This window comes from Papio anubis, chromosome 11, assembly GCF_008728515.1.
Source record: "Papio anubis isolate 15944 chromosome 11, Panubis1.0, whole genome shotgun sequence".
Classification (NCBI taxonomy): domain Eukaryota; kingdom Metazoa; phylum Chordata; class Mammalia; order Primates; family Cercopithecidae; genus Papio; species Papio anubis.
The window spans coordinates 23243295-23266949 of record NC_044986.1 but is presented as its reverse complement, the minus strand read 5'-3'; the positions used below and the strand labels follow the sequence as shown (position 1 = coordinate 23266949).

General features: G+C 38.6%; 1 protein-coding gene across 10 annotated transcripts in view; it reads left to right on the top strand.

Annotated features, from left to right (window-relative positions):
* Window positions 1–23328, top strand: part of ADD3 (adducin 3) — a 128914-nt gene extending 105586 nt beyond the window's left edge. For 6 of the 10 annotated variants that reach the window (XM_021944058.2, XM_021944055.2, XM_021944054.2 and 3 more), the window contains exons 3-15: window positions 1376–1514; window positions 4872–5023; window positions 5956–6036; window positions 7166–7315; window positions 7808–7951; window positions 8063–8161; window positions 9834–10016; window positions 11925–12182; window positions 14072–14191; window positions 14662–14748; window positions 18499–18622; window positions 20378–20473; window positions 21089–23328. In XM_021944058.2, coding sequence (XP_021799750.1) covers window positions 1376–1514; window positions 4872–5023; window positions 5956–6036; window positions 7166–7315; window positions 7808–7951; window positions 8063–8161; window positions 9834–10016; window positions 11925–12182; window positions 14072–14191; window positions 14662–14748; window positions 18499–18622; window positions 20378–20473; window positions 21089–21381 — 1926 coding nt within the window. In that variant the 3' untranslated portion in view covers window positions 21382–23328. Of the gene's footprint in view, window positions 1–1375; window positions 1515–2150; window positions 2772–4871; window positions 5024–5955; window positions 6037–7165; window positions 7316–7807; window positions 7952–8062; window positions 8162–9833; window positions 10017–11924; window positions 12183–14071; window positions 14192–14661; window positions 14749–18498; window positions 18623–19841; window positions 19862–20377; window positions 20474–21088 lie in introns of those variants that run through there. The other 4 variants (XM_021944061.2, XM_021944060.2, XM_021944062.2 and 1 more) reach the window with 3 other exon arrangements.
* The last annotated feature ends 327 nt before the right edge of the window (window positions 23329–23655 follow it).

The following is a 23655-nucleotide window of genomic DNA, read 5'->3' as shown; positions in this document are numbered from 1 at the left end:
ACCACTGTCAGTGACTCAAAAGAGATTCACTCTTCTAAAGGAGGTTTTTTCATTTATCTCCCAGGTATTCATAGCTACCCTTCTTGGAGGTAGCGATTCCAGAATAATTTTCTGCCTTCTCCCTCTTAGGCAAAGTGGGGGAAATGGAACTTAATTTCTGGCAGGGCATCCTGCTACATAAGTAGCCGATCTCAAATGGAAGAGCAAGGGTTAAGTGACTTACGTTGCAAGAGCCTTCATCTTTAAAATGAAATAGACATGAGCAAGAGAACAAATGACAAACTTATTAAAATAAGTGTCAGTTGGGTTTGATGGAAAGTCAGAACCAACTATTTGTGATGTGAAGGACTGGGAGAAGTTTCAGATGATGAACCATATTAGTAACTTGAGGATTACTGGAATAGGGGCATTCTCTTAATGTTCAGGATTTTGATCCATATAAATACTGTTTCTGCCACTACCTCACCCCAACCCACCCCCAAAAAGATACAGAACTCCAGAATAGGAACATATGGAACCCAAAGTTCCATTAAAAAACTGCCGTGTATCACAGTGTTGCAGAAGAGTAATTAGAACTCAACTCTTATTAATTTGTTTTCAGAGTTTATGGAGCTAAGGAATTACCATGGAAATCATAAAATAGAAATGATGATTTAGTATGTCTCAGTGAAAACTTTTGCCATTGAGTCACTCTGTATTCAAAGTTGTGCCCCAATCACATGGGGACTCTGTCTTTTTTTTTTTTTTTTTTTTTTTTTGAGACGGAGTTTCACTCTCATTGCCCAGGCTGGAGTGCAATGGCACGATCTTGGCTCACTGCATGCCTCCTCCTCCCAAGTTCAAGCTATTCTCCTGCCTCAGCCTCCCAAGTAGCTGGGTTTTGTATTTTTAGTAGAGACGGGTTTCTCCATGTTGGTCAGGCTGGTCTCCAACTCCTGACCTCAGGTGATCCGCCCGCCTCGGCCTCCCAAAGTGCTGGGATTACAGGCGTGAGCCACCGTGCCCGGCTGGGGACTCTGTCTCAGGTAAGCAAGGAGTGGGTCACCGTTTTTTACAGCAGTTTCTTGGTGCTTGAATTGTATATTAATAAGAGGAGTTGTATCTGTGCCTGTCTAGTATAGATACTACAATATCTCATTTTCTTTGACATTAAGAATGCCTAGTGGTTCCCCCCCCTTAAAGCAAGCTTCTTGCTTCTTCTTCCAATGCTTTGGTTTTATTGTTTTGTGTTTTATATTTGTTTTTAAATAGTACAGGTAAAAGCTATTCAGAAGAGGGATGGGGGAAAGATTGATTGTATCGGAGCAAGTTACTTTTGGGCCATTCTGCTGCAAGTGAGATGTGCTTGCTCAGTCGTTATTTTTGTGTATTACAGGCCTTTCGGGAAGACTTGGAATGCCTTATTCAAGAACAGATGAAGAAAGGCCACAACCCAACTGGATTACTAGCATTACAACAGATTGCAGATTACATCATGGCCAATTCTTTCTCGGGTTTTTCTTCACCTCCCCTCAGTATGTCAGTTTTGCAGAGTTTTAAACATTATAATTTTACTTCCACTTTGGAACAGTGTACATCTCTAGCAACATATTCTGCTCAGGTTCAGTTCTTAAGTTTATAACATCTAATACTTAGAGTAACATAGTGTTAGAACCTCCTACCTTTTCATATCAACCAGGCATTTACTACACTTTATACAGATTATAAGATGATATAAGACATGGTCTGCGCTGGGACCTGTGGCATGTGTCAGTAGTCCCAGCCACATGGGAGGCTGAGGTGGGAGAAATGCTTGAGCCCAGGAGTTCGAGACCAGCCTAGCAACAAAGTGAAAACTTTGTCTCTATTTTTGTTTTTTGTTGTTGTTGTTGTTCGTGTTTGTTTGTTTGTTTTGAGACAAGAGTCTTGCTCTGTCACCTAGGTTGGAATACAGTGGCCTGATCTCGGCTCACTGCAACCTCTGCCTCCCAGGCTCAAGTGATTCTCCTGCCTCAGCCTCCTGAATAGCTGGGATTACAGGTGCATGCCACCATGCCTGGCTAATTTTTTGTATTTTTAGTAGAGACGGGGTTTCACCATGTTGGTCAGGCTGGTCTCGAACTCCTGACCTTGTGATCTGCCCACCTCAGCCTCCCAAAGTGCTGGGATTACAGGCATGAGCCACTGCACCAGGCCGAGCTTGTCTCTATTTTCTAAAATAATCTGATTTTAATGTGGCTGGATATAAATCATATCACAGTTGGATTTAGAAGTTTGGGTTTTATTCCTAACTTTGATGGGAAGCCATTTTAAGCAGAAGGATGATTTTAAAAGACCACTATATTTTCTGTGTGAAGAATGAACTGGGAGATTTCATAGTACTATTAACAAAAATAGAATAGTCCAGAGTTGGAGATCTAGTTTGGCTTGGGAAATGGAGGAAGTTCAACTTTGGGCATGCTCCATTTGCATTGCCAAGACATTGCAGCAATTGGAAATGCAGTCAGCTTAGGAGAAACATTTGGCAAATAGACAGAGAGAAGTAGTACTCAAAGCGTGGACATTGATTAAATAATCATACAAGAGGGTATGGGCTGACAAAAGATTCCAAAGAGAAAACCTCAAAAGCTCAAAGAGGAAGACTAGTCAGAGAAGACAGAAATAGTAAAAGAAGCTGCCCTGCAAGTGTCCTGGATTCCATGGCGGGAACAAGGAGCTACAGGAGACCTTGGCCTGCTGACTGGAATGTGCAAAGGCACGGCAGGAGGAAAGCCGTGTGCCACTGTTCGGAGGTCAGGAAATAGCAACCAGTTGCCTGAAATACTTAACGTTGTGTTGTGAAAAGCGGAAGTTAAAGTTGGAAAGTTACGGGGAGAGTAGGAGACAGGTTAATGACTGACTCTAAAATTTTGTCAGAAATTATACAATTTTGTGTGGTTTATATATTAAAACTATTCAAATTACTTCAAAACATCTCAAAATTAAAAGGTTTTACATTGAAATATTCTCTTTAAAAGTTCTTGCTCATATTCTCAGGTTAAAAGCAGTGCTTTGGAAAACTCAATGGCTTTATGCATAATGAATTTACAAAGAAAGGGGCTACAGCCAAGGACAAGAATGAGGCTTATTGCAGGGCATGAGTTAAGGGCTGAACTCAAGTGTGGACAACGAGGGACCTTATGAAGAAAACAGTCATGGAATGTGGTGGCAAATTATATATGGTAACCCGGGAGAGGTTAAGAGGTAGAGGTTACTTAGAGTTTGAGCCTACAGGAATAGTAATATCAATATTAGAAGCAAAGTAAGGAGAAGAGAGAAGGTAAGAAAAACCAGGAGAGAGAAGATAAAATCACCTTTAGACCCTTTTAATTTTGATGTTATTGTGTTGTAGGCAGTAAGAAATGGCAGGCTAGGCTGGGCACGGTGGCTTATGCCATAATCCTAGCACTTTGGGAGGCCAAGGCAGGAGGATCACTGGAGGCCAGGAGTTCAAGACCAGCCTGGGCAACATAGTGAGACCCTGTCTCCACTAAAAAATTAAAAAATTAGCCAGGTGTGGCAGCGTGCCCTGTAGTCGTAGCTACTCAGGAGGCTGAGGTGGAAGGATTGCTTGAGCCTAGGAGTTCAAGGCTGCAGTGAACCATGATCACACCACTGCACTGCAGCCCGGGGGACAGACTGAGACCCTGCCTCTTAAAAAAAAAAAAAAAAAAAAAAAAAAAAAAGGCTGGGGCCAGGCACAGTGGCCTAGGCCTATAATCCCACCACTTTGGGAGGCCAAGGCGGGTGGATCATCTATCATCTGAGGTCAAGAGTTCGAGACCACCCTGACCAACAAGGAAAAACCCCATCTCTACTAAAACTACTAAATTAGCTGGGCATGGTGACATATGCCTGTAATCCCAGCTACTCAGGAGGCTGAGGCAGGAGAATCGCTTTGAACCCGGGAGGCGGAGGTTGCGGTGAACTGAGATCACGCCATTGCACTCCAGCCTGGATAACAAGGGCAAAACTCCATCTCAAAAAAAAAAAAAAAAAAAAAGAAAAGAAGCAGGCTGGAAAATGGGGAGGAGGAGCTGATCAGAACTAAAGACCAGGGAGTGAGTCGTCTACACAAAAATAACAGTAGGGAGGCTCAAGAGTCTCTAATGTTTTTGTAGGGAAATGTAAAATGAGAAAGAACATAGTGGAGGACTGAGCTTTGGGAAAGAGCCACAGTTGGGCAAAGGGAACAGATGAACTTGGAGAAAAGCAGGTGGACAAGGAACAAGAGATCTGAGATAGTATCACATGGGCCTGGAGAAGAGTTCTAGGAATGAGGCAGTGTAAATTGTGTTAAGCTGTAAAAAGGTCAAGGAGAATGAAGACTGAGCAAAAGTTGAACTTGGTAACAGTTGAATTTGGCAATTAGATCATCAGAGACCTTCAAGATCTTCAGTAGGACGGAAATCATACTACTATTTGCATGCATTATTTTCCATCTCAAATTTTTTTGTGTGTTTGAATAAAAGTCAAGAGAGATAATAGAAAAGTAGCTTTCTGTTGAGGTCTTTTCATAAAACTAGCAATAACCTCAGTATTTAACAGTTTTACCCTTGGAGATATATGTAACAATTTTTCCCCAGTGGTGTGAGCCTTTGATATAGTCACTCCTTAGCAAGCACTAGATGAAGCAACTTTTACTAAGCAATCAAAGATAGCTGATACTTATTTACTCTCAGTGTACCTCTCTGAAGGAGAATAAGCTAATAAAATATTGTATGGGCTGATAAATTTCAGATTATTATATACAAGGCTGGGATACTCCCAGATGCAGGCTACTTCCTGGCAACTAATTTCCAGGTAAGGGATTGCATGACTTGTATCTCTCTCCACATTTTTTGTTCTTTTAGGTCTTGGCATGGTCACACCTATCAATGACCTTCCTGGTGCAGATACATCCTCATATGTGAAGGGAGAAAAACTTACTCGCTGTAAACTTGCCAGCCTGTACAGACTTGTAGACTTGTTTGGATGGGCACACCTGGCAAATACCTATATCTCAGTGAGTTCTTCAGCTTTCAATTCCTTTTTGAAAAAATTCCAACTAGCTGGCAACTATACTTTTCTTACCTTTACCTGGAAGTCCAGTTTTCAGACTTATTCTCTAAACCTAGTATGCTAGATCGCAGCCAAATACTGATTTAAACCTTATTCCCAAGGGAGAGGCTACAGTTCCCCCACCTTTCTTCTCCCATTACTATCTGTGTTGTTCCTTTGGTTCAGACCAAGTGTAGAATCTATCCAGGAAGAAATCCTTCTGTCAAAATTGTCCCTCTCCATGATAATTATGACTGAGCATCAGTGGATCAGTGGCTTTATAAGCATTTGAGGCAAGGAAGATAGAGGAGGTCAGGGAAATTTCCTCCCTGGTCTTTATTTTTTAAATATATTCTTGCCATTCACCATCATATTTTTATTTTGCCACACTTGGAAAAAGATGCTATTTGGAAGCAAAAGAGTATTAAAATACTGTACAATGGAAATGGTGTAGATGCAGTCCACAGAGAACCTTTCTTCCTTTCCACCTTCCATCTTTATTTTAATTCCTTCCTAGGAGGAGATACTGTTTGCTTTCCTTTGCCCATTTTGCCTTAACTTCCAAGTTATAAAGTAAGGTTATAATCATTGCCATATTGGCTTGAATAATATTAGCATTTATTTTCCATGAACATAGCTGACCCTAAATAATCTTAGAGCCCCAAAATAGCACTTTTATAAGTCCAGTAAATAAGAAATTAAAGTCAGAATTTTTAAGCAAGTACTTGAGGGAAACTTTAGGAGTTTCATGTTGTAGACCTTTAATTTTTGCTTTGTTGGGTTTTTTTTTCCTGATCTCTCACAATTAGTCATTGTAAATATATTTGTAGTCATGTTTCCACTGCAAAATATAGACCACTTCATACTAATTCCCTGTTGTTGGTTTTTTTTTTCCAGGTAAGAATAAGTAAGGAGCAAGACCACATTATAATAATTCCCAGAGGCCTATCTTTTTCTGAAGCTACAGCCTCCAATTTGGTATAATTTTCCATTCCTGTGTTGCTTTTTCTGAGCTTTCTTCTGCTTTTCTGACAGTTTTTAGCTTTTAGTACAGGACAGAATAAGAAGGTATGGATGGAAAAACATTTACTAGTGAACAGTGAAGGGAATTTGAACTATGTTGTTGTTTTAAAGAAAAGTTTTAGAGAGTAGTGTAATTAAAGAGACTAATAAATGAGTTGGTCTTACCAGTTTTCTATGTTTTGAAGGGAATCTTGATTTTTTTTCCCGCCCTATACACTCAGAAATTTGTCTTAAAAAAACCACACACACACATGGCCAGGCGCGGTGGCTCACACCTGTAATCCCAGCACTTGGGAGGCTGAGGCAGGTGGATCACGAGGTCAGAAGTTCAAGACCAGTCTGGCCAACATGGTGAAACCCCATTTCTACTAAAGATAGAAAAAATTAGCTGGGTGTGGTGGCACATGCCTGTAATCCCAGCTACTCGGGAGGCTGAGGCAGGAGAATCGCTTGAACCCACGAGGCAGAGGATGCAGTGAGCCAAGAACACACCGTTGCACTCCAGCCTGGGCGACAGGGCAAGACTCCATCTTAAACACACACACACACACACACACACACACACACACACAAAATGTTCATAGCTAGATTTAAACAAAGTTCAGTTGGTAAAAATATAGGATCTGACCTTCTTAGTATTTTATCTTTTCCATGATTGTACTCCTAGCCACTGTCACCAGCTTACAGAGTGACAGGAGCTACCTTGGTTCTGGGTGCTTGCTCTAATGTTAGCAAATAGAAGTTTTCTAGCCAATTCTATACATGCCAGACTTGTTCAGACCTCCAATGAAGAGCTTAAGTTTCTCAGTTTCTTGGAAACTACTTCTTGCCAAGTACTAAGTTTTGTTGCACCTGTTTTATAAATAAAGTTTTATGGGAACAAAGCTGTACCTGCTAACTTACAGATTGTTTATGGCTGCTTTTGTACTGCAGCTGCAGATTTGAATAATTGCAGCAGAGGCCCACGAAGTCCAAAATGTTTACTATCTGGCCTTTTACAAAAAGGTTTGCTACCCCCGGTTTAGCTTATGAAACAAACTTTGATACATATGTACCAGTTAAATGTTTTTCTGATTTTTTCCAGGTAAAAGTCAATATAATAGGAGAAGTGGTTGACCAGGGAAGTACCAATTTGAAAATTGACCATACAGGATTCAGTCCCCATGCTGCGATCTATTCAACACGTCCTGATGTTAAGTGTGTGATACACATCCATACCCTTGCAACAGCAGCTGTAAGTCAATGAAAGGCCAAAACTGACAGTGACTCTAGAAGATGTATTATTTTTGTGGCTTTCTCAACAGGATGCTTTACTATCTGCTTTTGAAAATCATATTTGATATAATAATCTGCATAACCAGAAAGTGAAAGGCCCTTGGGACCAAATGCTACCATTCTAGGAAACAACTGGAGAAATAGCATTTGGATTTTAAAACTAACCAGTTTGAAAATTGGGTCATTGAGTTTTTTAGAGCAAAACTTCTTTCATAATATTTGACACAGCATTTAAGTTGAGTTGTATTCCCTAAGTCCTGTGTGTGTGTGTGTGTGTGTGTGTGTGTGTGTGTAAGAAACAAAGTGGGAAGTGAATAAAGTGGAAAGTGGGCTGCAGTGGTGAACACAGTGAATAGGCCAGTGCTTTCCTGACCTGACCAGACAATCAGGTTCCTATGAAAATGTATGTAGTAACGAAATGTGTTATCTTGGTATGGGCCAAACCAAATAGGTATCCTCCATGAAATGTGGGATCCTTCCCATTTCTCAAGAGTCTCTTATTCTGGGAGATGTTGCCTATTATGACTACCAAGGGTCACTTGAAGAACAGGAGGAGAGAATTCAGCTGCAGAAAGTTCTGGGGCCAAGTTGTAAGGTATGTCATAGAGTTTGTCTGAAGAGCTATTTTTGTTGCTGCTGCTGTTGATGAAAACAGTGTGAGCTATGCCAGTTATTTCAAGTGATTGCTGTGGGCATTCTATTTTAGGTGCTGGTACTCAGGAATCATGGTGTGGTTGCACTTGGAGAAACAATTGAGGAGGCTTTTCATTATATTTTTAATGTGCAGCTAGCCTGTGAGATTCAGGTAGGAAACATTATTCCCCCTTTTTAATTCTTTGTTGTTTGCTTGTTTAGTTGGATTTTGTGTACTTATTTCCAAATACGTATTAGTTAGTGGCTTTTTGTCTTTTAAGAGAAGTTCTGCTCTACTTATGTAGAGAGGGTTGTCAACTCAGTTATCTCTTGAATTGAAAATAGAAGTAAAGGAAATTAAAATTTTCTCACACTCAATCTAAGGGTCTCATAAACATCATTATCCCTACAATCCTGCTTTTTAAGTTAGTACAATTGTGGGCCGGGCGCGGTGGCTCAAGCCTGTAATCCCAGCACTTTGGGAGGCCGAGACCATCCTGGCTAACACGGTGAAACCCCGTCTCTACTAAAAAATAAAAAAAACTAGCCGGGCGAGGTGGCGGGCGTCTGTAGTCCCAGCTACTCGAGAGGCTGAGGCAGGAGAATGGCGTAAACCCGGGAGGTGGAGCTTGCAGTGAGCTGAGATCAGGCCACAGCACTCCAGCCTGGGCGACAGAGCAAGACTCCGTCTCAAAAAAAAAAAAAAAAAAAAAAAAGTTAGTACAATTGTATATATCTCTGTTTTCACCCTCTAGTGATGGTGCTAATTAAGAAAGAAAAACAGCTGCAAATCAAGAATCAAATGTGTTGTGGTCACTTTTGTAAAAAGTTTAACTAGGGCCAGAAGTTTTATGAAATTGCAGTTTTCAACACTTCCACAACCTCATTATGATGAGAGGTTGGATATTTATTAACCACTTTTTTCATCAGAGATGCTGAATGTATTTAAAGGCCCTAATTTTCTCTAAATCAAGCAGATTTGGCCGGGCGTGGTGGCTCACACCTGTAATCCCAGCACTTTGGGAGGCCGAGGCGGATGGATCACCTTAGGTCAGTAGTTCGAGACCAGCCTGACCAACATGGAGAAACCCCATCTCTACTAAAATACAAAATTAGCAGGTGCCTGTAATCCCAGCCACTCAGGAGGCAGAGGTTGCAGTGAGCTGAGATCGCGCCATTGTACTCCAGCCTGGGCAACAAGAGCGAGTCTCTGTCTCAATAAATAAACAAATAAATAAAGCAGATTCTCATGAAGCAAATGGTAATAATCTTAATTTATTGGAAGGGCCACAAGAAACGGCGAGAAAAAAACAACAACAAAACCTTTTTTTAGCAACATTAACTTGTCCTAACAATCAACTTTTTTGCTTTGATGGCCCCTCCTCCTCTTGTCAAATGGGGCTATGAAAAACTTAATTAAATTAAGATAATGAGTCGATGGCTTCTGCCTAAATATCTTTAAATTCAAAGTACGGTGTTTTTGTATTCCCTTAAAATTATAACTTTTAGCAAAAGTATTAACTGGATAACCCTGGGGAAACTTCAAGAAAAGAAATTTAAAATTTGGCAACAGATTTCAGTTGCTTAAAATATATTAAGAGGTATGGCTCTAAATGTGTTTTCCATCAGGGAGGATCAGAGTCTTGGAAAGTTTCTTTTTCAGATAGGTGGAAAAGATACTTCAGCTGTCTGCTGGCACAAGAGTGTCATCTTGTCTTTGTTGTTAGTAGCCTGAGCAAGTATTATACGTATTTGTCAAATTGAAATTGTGCCTTTTTGAAAGTAAAATACTCATTACAGTCTTTATAGTTTTGTATCTCTGTATATTTTACCGTTGATTACAGGTGCGGGCCCTAGCAGGGGCAGGTGGAGTGGACAATCTCCACATACTGGACTTTCAGAAGTATAAAGCTTTCACTTACACTATAGCAGCGTCTGGTGGAGGAGGTGTGAATATGGTTTCCCATCAAAAATGGAAGGTTGGCGAAATTGAGTTTGAAGGGCTTATGAGGACTCTGGACAACTTGGTACGTTGCACAATTGAAATAAAACTTGGATTTAATGTCTTCAGATTCAAGAGCAGATGCTTCCATTTTTGTAGAACATGCTCCATACTCCTCCAGAAGCTGAGTTTGGCCCTAGGAAAGCATTTCAGTGTGATTTAACCACACCTTTGAGAATTAAACAGAACTTACAAACGTCCTTTTTTTTTTTTTGAGACGGAGTCTCTCTCTGCCGCCCAGGCTGGAGTGCAGTGGCCGGATCTCAGCTCACTGCAAGCTCCGCCTCCCAGGTTCACGCCATTCTCCTGCCTCAGCCTCCCGAGTAGCTGGGACTACAGGCGCCCGCCACCTTGCCTGGCTAGTTTTTTGTATTTTTTAGTAGAGACAGGGTTTCACCGTGTTAGCCAGGATGGTCTCGATCTCCTGACTTTGTGATCTGCCTGTCTCACCCTCCCAAAGTGCTGGGATTACAGGCTTGAGCCACCGCGTCCGGCCTGGTTTTTTTTTTTCAAGATTACAATATATTGTTATTAACCATAGTCACCATAGTATGTAACTCTTGAACTTTTTCCTCCTGTCTAACTGACATTTTGTATCCTTTGATCAACATCTCCCCACCCCCACTTCCTAGGAACCACTATTCTACTCTTCTTTTATGAGTTCAACTTTTGTTGTTGTTGTTGTTGTTGTTGTTGTTGTTGTTGTTGGAGGCAGGATCTTGCTTGGAGTGCCGTGACACAATCAGGGCTCACTTGCAGCCTCAACCCGCTGGGCTCAAACCATTCTTACACCTCAGCCTCCTGTGTAGCTGGGACCATGGGTGTGTGCCACCATGCCTGGCTAATATTTTTTTAACTTTTTAAGATTCTGTATATAAGTGAGATCATGGGGGTATTTGTCTTTCTATGCCTGGTTTATTTCATTTAATATAATGTCCTCGAGGTTCATCCATGTTGTCACATTTGACAGAATTTCTTTTTTAAAGCTGAATAGTATTCCATTGTGTTATATGTACTACATTGATATCCCATCCATCAGTGGACACTTAGGATGATTCCATATCTTGGCTATTGTGAATAATGCTGTACCTAACATGAGAGTGCAGATACCTCTTTGACATACTGCTTACATTTCCTTTGGATATATATCTGGTAGTGAGACTGCTGGGTCATATGGTAGTTTTATTTTTAATTGTATGAGGAACCTCCGTACTGTTTTCCCCAATGGCTGTACTAATTTATATTGCTACCAACAGTGTGCAAAGGGTCCCTTTCTTCCTACATTCTAATGCTTGTTGTCTTTCATCTTTTTTATAATAGCGATTCTAACAGATAGGACATGATATCTCATGCTTTAATTTGCATTTTCTTGATTAGTGATGTTTTAATATACTTGTTGACCATTTGTATGTCTTCTTTTGAGAAATGTTTATTCAGATCCTTTGCCCACTTTTTAATTGGGTTCTTTTCTTGCTATTTTTTGAGTTCCCTATATATTTTGGATAGTAACCCCTTAAAAGATGTATGGTTTGGCAAATGTTAGCTTAGATTTTACTCTCTTCCGTGAAGGGTCAGAAGGCTGACTGCCTTCAGACCTAGGAACAAAGACTTAAATGAGCACTGAGATTTGCTTCCCAAAAACAGTTTTATAGGTAGAAAAGCACTTCTGGTCAGCAACTTAAAACTGTTCCTTGTCAGGAACAGTTGTGTGAGTGGAAATTGCAATATCAGCTGTAATCAGCTTTAACTGGGTCTTGAAATTTACGTAATTTCAACTGTAGTGTTACATGAGAGTTATGTGGTGTTTGGAAGGATGCTTTTTCTTTGTTTTTCAGCAAAGGAGTCTTTTAAATCATTTGTATAAGGAATTAGGATCCAAATGCTGTTGTTGATACACGTTTGATGCTTTAAATGTGGTTTTTCCCTCCCTTAGGGGTATAGAACAGGCTATGCTTACAGGCATCCTCTCATTCGAGAGAAGCCTAGGCACAAGAGTGATGTGGAAATCCCAGCAACTGTGACTGCCTTTTCCTTTGAAGACGATACGGTGCCACTCTCTCCTCTCAAATACATGGCACAGAGGCAACAGCGTGAAAAAACAAGATGGCTGAACTCACCAAATACTTACATGAAAGTGAATGTGCCTGAGGAGTCTCGGAACGGAGAAACCAGTCCCCGAACCAAAATCACGGTATGCTGGTATTTTACGTAGTTTGCCTTTACTAAATATTTTGCCTAGTTACTCAAGAATTGAATGTTCTATATTGAAAATATTTGGAAAATAAAATAATATTAAAAATATTACTGTCACTTATCTGGCTTTAACTTTGTGCAAGGCACTCTTCTAAGTGCCATACACAGATCATATCATTTAATTCTCCTAATATGAATGATGCTGTTTTTCTGTCTGTTTTATAGATGAGAAAACCAAGGCAAAAAGGGTTAATTAATCATGTTTTAATGGTAAACTCGGGATTTGCATGAAGACAGTCTGACTCTTGAGCCCAGTTCTTGCTCACTACATGATACTGCTTTGTAGTTTCTGTTAAACTACACCAGTAGTTTAATTCACCAGTGAATTAAAACTATAAAAGTTATCAATACCTAATTGTACCAAAGCTGCATGAATCACTGCACATATAGCTACCCTTAGGCAAGATCTTGTAGGGTAGAGAAATGGGTTATTTTATCTTTTTCAGAAGTTTGCATTAGATTTGGTTTGGTTTGGTTTTGGAGTGCATACCACCAAACATTCTCTAGGTCAAGCTTGTCCAATCCATGGCCCAGGATGGCTTTGGATGCAGCTTAACACAAATTTGTAAACTTTATTAAAACATTATGAGAATTTTTTGTGATTTTTTTTTAAGCTAATCAGCTGTCATTAGTGTTAGTGTATTTTATATGTGGCCCAAGACAGTTCTTCTTCCAGCGTGGCCCAGGGAAGTCAAAAGATTGGACACCACAGCTCTGGATATTCAGAATTAGTTCATCTTGTATAAACTAATGGCATTCAATACGAAAATACCTAGGCATCAGAATGTCTTTTCTGTAGTCTATAAGATTTCTTGCCTCCCAGTAAAAGAACATAAACTCATTGGTTTGTCAGAATTCATTTTGTTGACAGAGATTGATGGTTAGCCATCATTAATCTTGATTGAGATTTGCTTTCTTTTTTTTTTTTTTTTTTTGAGACAGAGTCTTGCTCTGTCACCCAGGCTGGAGTGCAGTGGCCGGATCTCAGCTCACTGCAAGTTCCCCCTCCCGGGTTCACGCCATTCTCCTGCCTCAGCCTCCCAAGTAGCTGGGACTACAGGCGCCTGCCACCTCGCCCGGCTATTTTTTTTTTTTTGTATTTTTTGGTAGAGACGGGGTTTCACCCTGTTAGTCAGGATGGTCTTGATCTCCTGACCTCGTGATCCACCCGTCTCGGCCTCCCAAAGTGCTGGGATTACAGGCTTGAGGCACCGCGCCCGGCCGAGATTTGCTTTCTTTAAGGATTATAATATGGGGTAAATGAAAAGAATTATGTAAGCTCCTTCCAACCCTATGGTTCTATTTTGCTATTATATACCAGATTATCCCCATTATAAAATGCTGATTAGGGTTTGGCCTTTTCTGTCAGCCAAAAATAAAAAGTGAAGTCTGATAAACTAAATCTTAAGATATTTCTTAAGGTTTTTTTTTGTTTTTTTGTTTTTTTGTTTTGACTTCTTGGCCATATTCATCCAACTTCTGTCTTCAATGCAGAAGACGGAACACTGAATGTGAGTGAATGTGAGATCATGCTCTCTGTGCTTGAAGTAGTTTCAGCATCGTGTTTTCACTTGACAGGAGAAAGTTTAATTAGCAGTATAATTGAATATTTGTGTGAATCGTAATGGCATTTGTTTTTTAAGTGAATGCTGATTTTTAGCCTTTTGTAACTAGTATAAGATGAAACTAATTCACCACTAAGATATTTCTGAGTGAAATTATTTAAACATTGGCAATGCCCCTCTTGAGACTATAAGCAGTTATCTGGCAACCTACTAATATTTTCTTAACACAAAGCTTCATTTTAGAAAATTTTTGATTCTTTAGTGGATGAAAGCGGAAGACTCATCTAAAGTTAGTGGTGGAACACCTATCAAAATTGAAGATCCAAATCAGTTTGTTCCTTTAAACACAAACCCGAATGAGGTACTAGAAAAGAGAAATAAGGTAAGACATGGTCTTCTATAGCCAGGGGAGACATTTTAATTGTTTTATGTTTAAATCACAAGTGATTGAATCTGGTTAATGTCAAACTTAGAAGTTTGAATACAGAAGTATTTGTAATTTAATTCAGTATAATTTTAGCTTATATTGAATGCCTCCAGCTCTGTGCTAGTAATTGGTGAACAGGCTACATGGGGAAGATATATTAAACATATTTCTGCCTTAGAGAACCCTGCTATTAGGGGAAAATGCAGTTCTCTAACAACCTAAGACGAAAGGAAATCACTTACCAGGAAGAGTGGAGGAGACTAATACGAGCTGTTAGGATGGTAAAAGAGGTCTTCATGAAGGTGGGAATGGAAGAGACTCTCACTCTGGAAATGTCAAGTAGTAAGCTTTTATGAAAAGATAAAACAAAGGTCATCTGCCTAGTTGCCCTCAAGAAATTTGTATTGAATTGTTTTTCAATTCAGATTCGGGAACAAAATCGATATGACTTGAAAACAGCAGGACCACAATCTCAGTTGCTTGCTGGAATTGTTGTGGATAAGCCACCTCCTGTAAGTTTATGAAGCAATATGATCTTTGTTTTTGATCTACCACATTAATTTCACTGATTTTTAAACATGAATATTTATTTTTACTAAGGTTAATATAAGCACAAAAAGTCAACCCACAAGATTTAAAATGCCACCCATAATTCCCAGTTTCCAGATACAGCGACTTTCTGTTCTTTTCATTGCTTCTAATGTTTACTTTGATGTTTCTAGTAAGTTAGTTGAGATGAGGTCTCACTCTGTTGCCCAGGATAGTCGTGAACACCTGGCTTCAGGTGATCCTCCAGCCTTGACCTCCTGGAGTATCAGGATTACAGGTATAAACCACTGCTCCTGGTCCTACTTTGATGTTTCTAAAGAGCATCTTCTGCTTTTTCTTGATCTATCAGTTTTAGACCTGGACTATTTTTCACCAAATCTGTGTTACCCATTATAAGAAATACCATTGTTATACATGTCACTAAAAGAGAAAAAACATGGCCAGTTATAATTGTAGGAAGCCATAAGATGATTCCCAATTTCACAGATGGAAAAAGTTCATCTTAGAATTAATGAAATATTTTTGAAAGATGGGGATTTATCCTGTTTATACAATGCTTCCCTTTTTCCCTCTCCCCATTATCCCAGTAAGGACACATCGGTTTTTTTCGTGTGTGTGTGTGTTAGATCAGCTTTCATTATTTATATTACTACATGTTTGCTACTGAGCCAGGTAGTATTTCCTTTCTTATATAAGTTACCCCTCCCTACCCTCACCTTGCCTTTTTGTCATTGGCTTATTATTTGGGGGTACATTGGCTTAGTTCTTCCCAAACTTTTTAACAGAATTATAAAGTCCAAGCTGGGCGTGGTGGCTCACGCCTGTAATCCCAGCACTTTGGGAGGCCGAGGCGGGCAGATCACGAGGTCAAGAGATCAAGACCATCCTAGCCAACATGGTGAAACCCTGTCTTTACTGAAAATAAAAAAATTAGCTGAGCTGGTGTCATGCACCTGTAGTCTCAGATACTCAGGAGGCTGAGGCAGGAGAATCGCTCGAACCTGCGAGGTGGAGGTTGCAGTGAGCCAAGATTGCGCCACTGTACTCCAGCCTGGTGACAGAGCGAGACTCCGTCTCAAAAAAAATTAAAAATAACATAAAATCCGTCCTAGTATTATTTTCCATGTGGTGAAAGGCAACAGGTAATCTCTATGTTCCAGCCCCCCTTCATTCTGATCCAAATCTAAATTGGTTGCTCTCAGGCCAGCTGCACAGGTTCATCTGGAAGATTCCTGTGCTGCTGATCTACATTATATTTAGTTTCCTGTACCTTGTGTCTTCTGCTTTCTTGATTTCCTCCTTTACCATAGAACACACCCTCAGCTTTCTGAGAAAAGGATACATAGGCGGTAACAGTCTGAAGTGCCTTTATTCTACCTTCAAATGTGCATATAATGGATATAGAATAGTTTAGAAATAATTTTCCCTTGAAACATGAAAAGCATCATTCTGTCCCTTATTTTATTGTTGAAGTAGGAAGGCATTGGAATTTCTGAATTTTGTTTAGGTGTTTTTGTTTTGTTTTGTTTTGTTTTTGCTTTTAGACCTTTTCTGCATACCTGCTGTTCTGAAATTTTATGATTGTGTGCTTCATAGATCTCTTTTTAGTCTTTTTTCTAAGTAATTAGTAACCCTTTTCAGTCTGCAGAGTCATGTCCTTCAGTTCTGGATGTTTTTGTTAAGTGTTTCTTCAAGAGTGTTTTCTTCCCATTTCTTTTTCTGCCAGTATATTATGTTAGTTTGAATGCTGGGCCTCTTTGAGCTTCTGATTTTTTTCTTTTCACTCCTACTTGCTGTACCTTTATCTTTGTATCCTACTTTCTGGGAGACCTTCCTGATGTTTTCTAACCCTTTTAATTTTTTATTTTGATGTTAACTTTTTAAATTTATTTTATCTTATTTATTTATATTTATTTATTTTTTTGAGATGGAGTCTCGCACTGTCGCCCAGGCTGGAGCGCAGTGGTGCAGTCTTGGCTCACTGCAAGCTCCGCCTCCTGGGTTCACGCCACTCTCCTGCCTCAGCCTCCCGAGTAGCTGGGACTACAGGCACCTGTCACCACACCCGGCTAATGTTTTTTTTATTTTCAGTAGAGACAGGGTTTCACTGTGTTAGCCAGGATGGTTTTGATATCCTGACCTAGTGATCCACCCGCCTCGGCCTCCCAAAGTTCTGGGATTACAGGCATGAGCCACCTCGCCCAGCCAACTTTTTTTATTTTTAGGAGTTCGTATTCCGTGAATGTTCCTTTTTAACAACATCCTAATCTTTACACTTTCTCTTACTGCTCCAAGGGTATCAATTTTAAATTTTCTTTATTTGCCTTTCTTGTCTTTGTCTATTCTAAGTTGGCTATGTCTGTTTATATGGAAAAATGAGACATTAAAGCCTATCAGAAGCTCTGGATATATACAGAGCTCGGGGATTGGTGAGCTTCATTGTAGGGTGATTGGATGTGGACCAGGTTGTTTCTCTGGGGAATCCCCAAACATTATTCTCTGTAATTCTTTTATCTGGGACTATTTCGTTTATCTGGAAAAGAACTCCAGTCTCCTGCCAGTTTCCAACCGTCATTCTAGGAGCCTGCAACTGTATTTTGTGTCCCCTAGTTAGTTTTTCTTTCTTAAGCCTCTGATCTTCTGCAGAGATGAGAGAGAGGGAAATGTTTTGCTCTGTGGAATAGGGAAGGGAACCTGGGAATCTGTTTCTTATTCAGACTTTTAACTTGTTTCTCTCTTTTCACCTTTTCCTTACCACCACCTTCTATGGTACCTATTGCCTCTAGTTTCTGGGCCTTACCAGACCTCTTCAGGGCAAATAAGCATGCTTCTCATTTGCATCCTTTTTTTTTTTTTTTCTTTTTTCTATTCCTTTACTATCATTTTAGTGGGGTTTTGGGAGGGATGAAAAATAAATATATGGGTTCCATATGCCAAGTGCAACTGAAATTCTCATTATTTCCTTTCCTGGATAAAACAGTTACAAGCTTATTTTCGTAACAAATTTAAAGAACTACTTTTGGTACAGTTTCATTTCTGTAAGCCTTTTTTACAAAGGTCTTTGAAATGGAGCAATTCTTTTTTTTTTTTTCAAGTTTTTTTTTTTATGTGAAGCTTATTAAAACTTGGCATAATGGTTTTTAAAAATTATTATAAAATTTACTTATACAGGCTTATTGAGGAAATATCACTGGCAATTTTAGTCAATTGGATCAGTAGTTTAAGAACATTAATCTTTTTTTTTTTTTTTTGAGACGGAGTCTCGCTCAGTCGCCCAGGCTGGGGTGCAGTGGCCAGATCTCAGCTCACTGCAAGCTCCGCCTCCCGGGTTCACGCCATTCTCCTGCCTCAGCCTCCCGTGTAGCTGGGACCACAGGCGCCCGCCACCTCGCCCGGCTAAGTTTTGTATTTTTAGTAGAGACGGGGTTTCACCGTATTAGCCAGGATGGTCTCGATCTCCTGACCTCGTGATCCGCCCGTCTCGGCCTCCCAAAGTGCTGGGATTACAGGCGTGAGCCACCGCGCCCGGCCAAGAGCATTAATCTTACAAGAACATTTTAAACAAAGCATGTTACCTTGCATTTCTTAGGATTGTTGTGAAATAAGGCTTCACAAACATCATATGTGAATTTGTGTGTATATAGATGGATGGATGGATAGATATATAAATAAAACTCTTGGTAATGAATCTATTTTTATTTTTTCTCTGTAAGACTATGCAGTTTGAAGATGATGATCATGGCCCACCGGCTCCTCCTAACCCATTTAGTCATCTTACAGAAGGAGAACTTGAAGAGTATAAGAAGACAATCGAACGTAAACAACAAGGCTTAGAAGGTTAGTTAATCTTTATATTCAGTGTGGCTGGGCGCCGTGGCTCGCGCCTGTAATCCCAGCACTTTGGGAGACCAAGGCAGGCAGATTGCTTGAGGTCAGGAGTTTGAGACCAGCCTGACCAACATGGTGAAACTCCATCTCTATTAAAAAATACAAAAAATTAGCCGGGCATAGTAGTGCATGCCTGTAGTCCTAGCTACTCAGGAGGCTGAGGCAGGAGAATCACTTGAACCTGGAAGGCAGAGGTTGCAGTGAGCTGAGATCGCACCACTGCATTCCAGCCTAGGCAGCAGAGAGAGACCATGTCTCAAAAAAAAAGAAAAAGAAAACAATCTGAATGCTACTATTTTATAATAAAATCTTCTAGAAAGTGAGATTCCCAGATGAGTAAAGAATTACTAGCCAAAGTAGATGTAGATAAATTAATAGATTTATACATTTCATAAGTATGTGGCTTTTTAACTCTCTTAATTTTAAATAATTATAGAGTGATAAGTATGTAGTTTTGATGCTTTGTAAAATCTCTATTTCTGGTTATCTCGAGGTGCTAACATTGTCACTTCAAAATTTAAAACTAACTGCTAAAATTTTCATGTGACTTTCCTTAAGCACACGGACACTCTAGTAGGTTGAGTTTTCTAGCTTTGGAACCCTTAGTAAGTAGATTGTTAGGATTATATTTAAGACTTGTTAATGAAAACATCTTAAACAATTGACTACTAGCTCCCTTTTTCTCTGGAATAAGAGATTCTTCCTAGTAGGAGTTCTCTATCTTGAGTCTTTGGATAAACTTCAGGCAGTAGTCCATGAGCCACCTGAAAAATATATGCTTAATTGTTTAAGATACACATTTAGGGAGGGGAGGGTTCAGGGCCAGGAACAAGAAGCCTGTCACCCAAAAAGAGGGTTAAGAGCCTCTGTTTTAGAGCATCCACAACACACAGTTGAAATTTTTATGCAAAGCAAAACAAGCCAATAGTTAATGAATTTTTGTCCATGTTAGATATCATGTAGGAAGAACTAATGACATCTTGATCATCCGAGGAACAGTTTTTTGTGCCTTTGTCACAAAAGGGAGTCATCATGACTCATTAATGTAATTAAACTAAATTTTCTAAGTGGTGTTATTGAATTTGTTTACTCTAACATAAAGTTGGGAACTTTCTCTGTTTTTCATATTTTGTAAAATGTCCCTCTTTAATCTTTTGTTTTTTGAAAGCCTAAAGATGCCAGGTAACAAATGTTGCACTCTAGAACCATCACCTTTTTTATATAACTTTCTAAGTAGTTTCTTCCACATTTATTATGACTTATGAATTAGCTCAGTAACATTGCTCTGACAAGAATCACAAATTAAATATTGTTCAAAAATTCCATGAAGCATTCTGCCTCATTAATGTAGCATCATTGGTGAGACTTTATAATTCTTTTCATCTGGCTGCGCAGTATGCTTTGGTTTTCTAATGCTAGCAAAAGCTACATGCAACATACCATTTGCCTGGGCTGCCAGTAGCTGTGCATCTTTTGTAACTTGTATATAAAATAACTATTAGCAGCCAGAAATGTTAACACATTAACCTCCTCTTAATATATAATTATGGATATATGGGATAGCTGTTAGCATGCTCAGCTCACTGCTGAAGAATTTATCATCTCTGTGTATGCGGGCATTTGATATATGCACTAACCTCCCTAAAATCATATGCTGCTTTGTTTTTGTTTTGCATGGCTTTTAACTAAACTCTTATCCAACAGATGCTGAGCAGGAATTACTCTCAGATGATGCTTCATCTGTTTCACAAATTCAGTCTCAAACTCAGTCACCGCAAAATGTCCCTGAAAAATTAGAAGGTACTCATTGTAATTTCCCTCATAGCATTCACTGAGTTAGTCTTGAGTCTGTGCCTCTGTGTTTCGTTTTCATGTGAGGATGTTGAACACCTCATCACAGTAAGTTTTCCGTATTTTACTTAAATCTCCCAATAATTGCATATTTTATATCATTAAAAATGGGGCACTACTTTTGTTCAACATTTATATTGATTTACCTTAATCTGAATTTTGGCAACTCATAGTTCTTAAGAATTTGTGGAATTAAAATAAACATCTCCCAATCAACAGCATGAAATATTTTTCAGTATTGATTGCCAAATGATCCCAAAACTAAAGAAAAATATGTTGTCTTCCTCATTTATGCTGATTTGATTTACAATGAAACTGTCATTTCATCTAACTGGGATTATCTAGCTTTTGCTCTTTGCTTTAACAACTTTGTTCGTTTCCCCTTTATGTGATTAAAGAAAATTAGCTTCTTGCTAATAAATTACAGTTTATTAAAATAATGATCTGTCTTCATTGGAATTAAAGTAATGCCTTATTACATTGCTAAAACATTTCAGTTTTGTAAAGTAAAGCAAAAATGTTAAGTATGTAAAATAACCCCCAAAAAACCCTCCCCTTTCATAGAAAACCATGAGCTGTTTTCCAAGAGCTTCATCTCCATGGAAGTGCCTGTTATGGTAGTAAATGGCAAAGATGATATGCATGATGTTGAAGATGAGCTTGCTAAGCGAGTAAGTAGGTTAACCACAAGTACAACCATAGAAAACGTCGAGATTACTATTAAGTCTCCAGAGAAAATCGAAGAAGTCCTGTCACCTGAAGGCTCCCCTTCAAAATCGCCGACCAAGAAAAAGAAGAAATTCCGCACTCCTTCTTTTCTGAAAAAGAACAAAAAAAAGGAGAAAGTTGAGGCCTAAATAAAGTCTTTTTATAATTATTATTATAACAATGTGACATTGCACATTTAAATACCACATTTAAGTTGATCATTAATATGCAATGGTAGATCAGATTGGGGGATATAGCAAACTGGACTTTAAGAACTGGAAAGAGGTTTTACAAAATAAAAACTTTCAGATTCATCTCTCATTTTATATGTCCAAAAATGGCTTTGAATTTTAAGCAATTACTAGTTTTAATTAGCTCTGCCCTCATGAAGTATTATTATAATTCACCGTAAACAGATATCTGTCTGAATTACTTCAGGCCTTCTCCATAATATCTGTTAGAAAGAAATTGCCAGTGAGCAAGTGAGAATTTTTATTTCTCAATACTTGCTTCACTTGGTTAATCAGATTATAATTTTTTATCGTGATTATTGACTGTATTTTTGGAGTCCCATTGTTTCAATGGGCATTAACAGAATGCTTTAAAAGCTTCTAAGACAAGAATCTATAGCATTAGTATACACTGGCACATAATTTTTTAAAAAGTTTTAAGAAAAGATTCATTTGGAATTTTATTCACAGTATAAAATTTCCTCACCTGAAGTAACTTTGTTTGCCAAAAAAGTTGTTTTAATAAACTATAATTTTTGAAAACTTCCTTTTTTATTAGTTTAGAAAGCCCCTTATTTTTCAACAAAGGGGATTTTGTACACATAACATGGGTTATTTAGTTTACTCTGGCAAAAAAACCACAATTTTTGTATGTTGATGTTTGTATACCATTCAGTATAAAAGTGTCCTAAGCATATTAGCCAGTCTTTTCACAGTAGAGCATACTTAAGTCTGCTTGGTACTGAGTATACTTAAATATAACTCAAGAATCCAGGGACCTGGTGTCAAAACAGGATTAGAGCATATAAAGGTACATCTAGATTCATATTTGAATCTTATACTGTATTTTTCTCTTAGTATTGCTAATGAGTAAAGAAAAGTCTCATAAGGTAGCCAAATGAAAAAGAATGAAGGGGAAAGTGAAAAATTAAGGGAACAAAAGATGGGATGTGAAAAGAAGAATTCTAGTTTGATAGTGACTCATATTCACGATAGGATACAAAGTGTGATTTGTTGGAAACATGTCCCAAATTTCTAAAATTCTGTTTCTCTGCCAAAAGCAATGTCTTTCTTGGTTGATATTTGAGTTTTAAAAGGATCAAATCTTTCTAACCTTGTGTATTTTTAGAGGGCAGCACTAGAAGAAGTCAGCAGGTCTAATCCCACAAATAAGAAAAGTACCACTTCTTGATTTTTACAGATTTAAAAAAATCTTTTCAGTTAACTTTCTTTTTAATGTAAATACAAATTTAAACCTAGGCTTAATATAGGCTTTTCCCCTTTCACCCAAGTGATGTCAGTTCGATGCAAAATCAATGATCCAGAATGATCAGTGGGTAAAAATAATTCAAAGTGTTTCTTGAGGGTGAGTTGGCATGCAAAAAATTACATTGATTACAGTGTGTTTTGGAGCTGGCTCTGTTTGACTGCGTGCATATGATAATGCGGAGTTGAGCCAGAGCCTGGAAATGTCATTCTAGATCTCAATAACTACTGGAATCAGTGTTTTAATCTCTTGGTGGAAACTTTCAGTTGCTTAACTCTCTATTGGAAGATTTTTTTAATGTTCTACATCATTTATGTTGTATTACGATGTATGTAGAGACAGTAACCTGTGAACTATGCTTTTCCATAACTTTTTGAAAATATATATATCTAAATGAATGCAATGTGCATAAATATTTTTTAAACACAACAGTGAACTATTGCACCTTTTGCTAATGCCTCTATTTACTTGCTTTGGCATAAAGAATGAGCCAGTGAACCTCTGTGTCCTGTGGAAAAATGTATAAATGTTATCTGATATTGCTCTTAGATGTAATGCTAATTAATGTTAAATCACAAATAAACAGTATTTTAAATATACAGACTTGTATCATGAGGTTTCCATTCACAGGTTAAGTTATTGATGCTTCTGAATAAAGAATATCGTGGTAAATATATTTTCAAATTAGTTGAAAATTATATATATACAAAACCTGTCTTGTTTCAGCGTATGTTGGAGGAGATATTCCCTAAAAGACCTATTTTTGGTCTTGATAATAGGGTATGGTGGCCTGTATTAATGTAGAATACAAGTTGCAAGATATGTACCTCTGTCTTTGATTTTTAATGTATTTGTTGTACAAATAACAATGTAACAGAAAAACAGCAGAAAGAGTAAAAAATAGTTTACAATTTCACCACATTCAC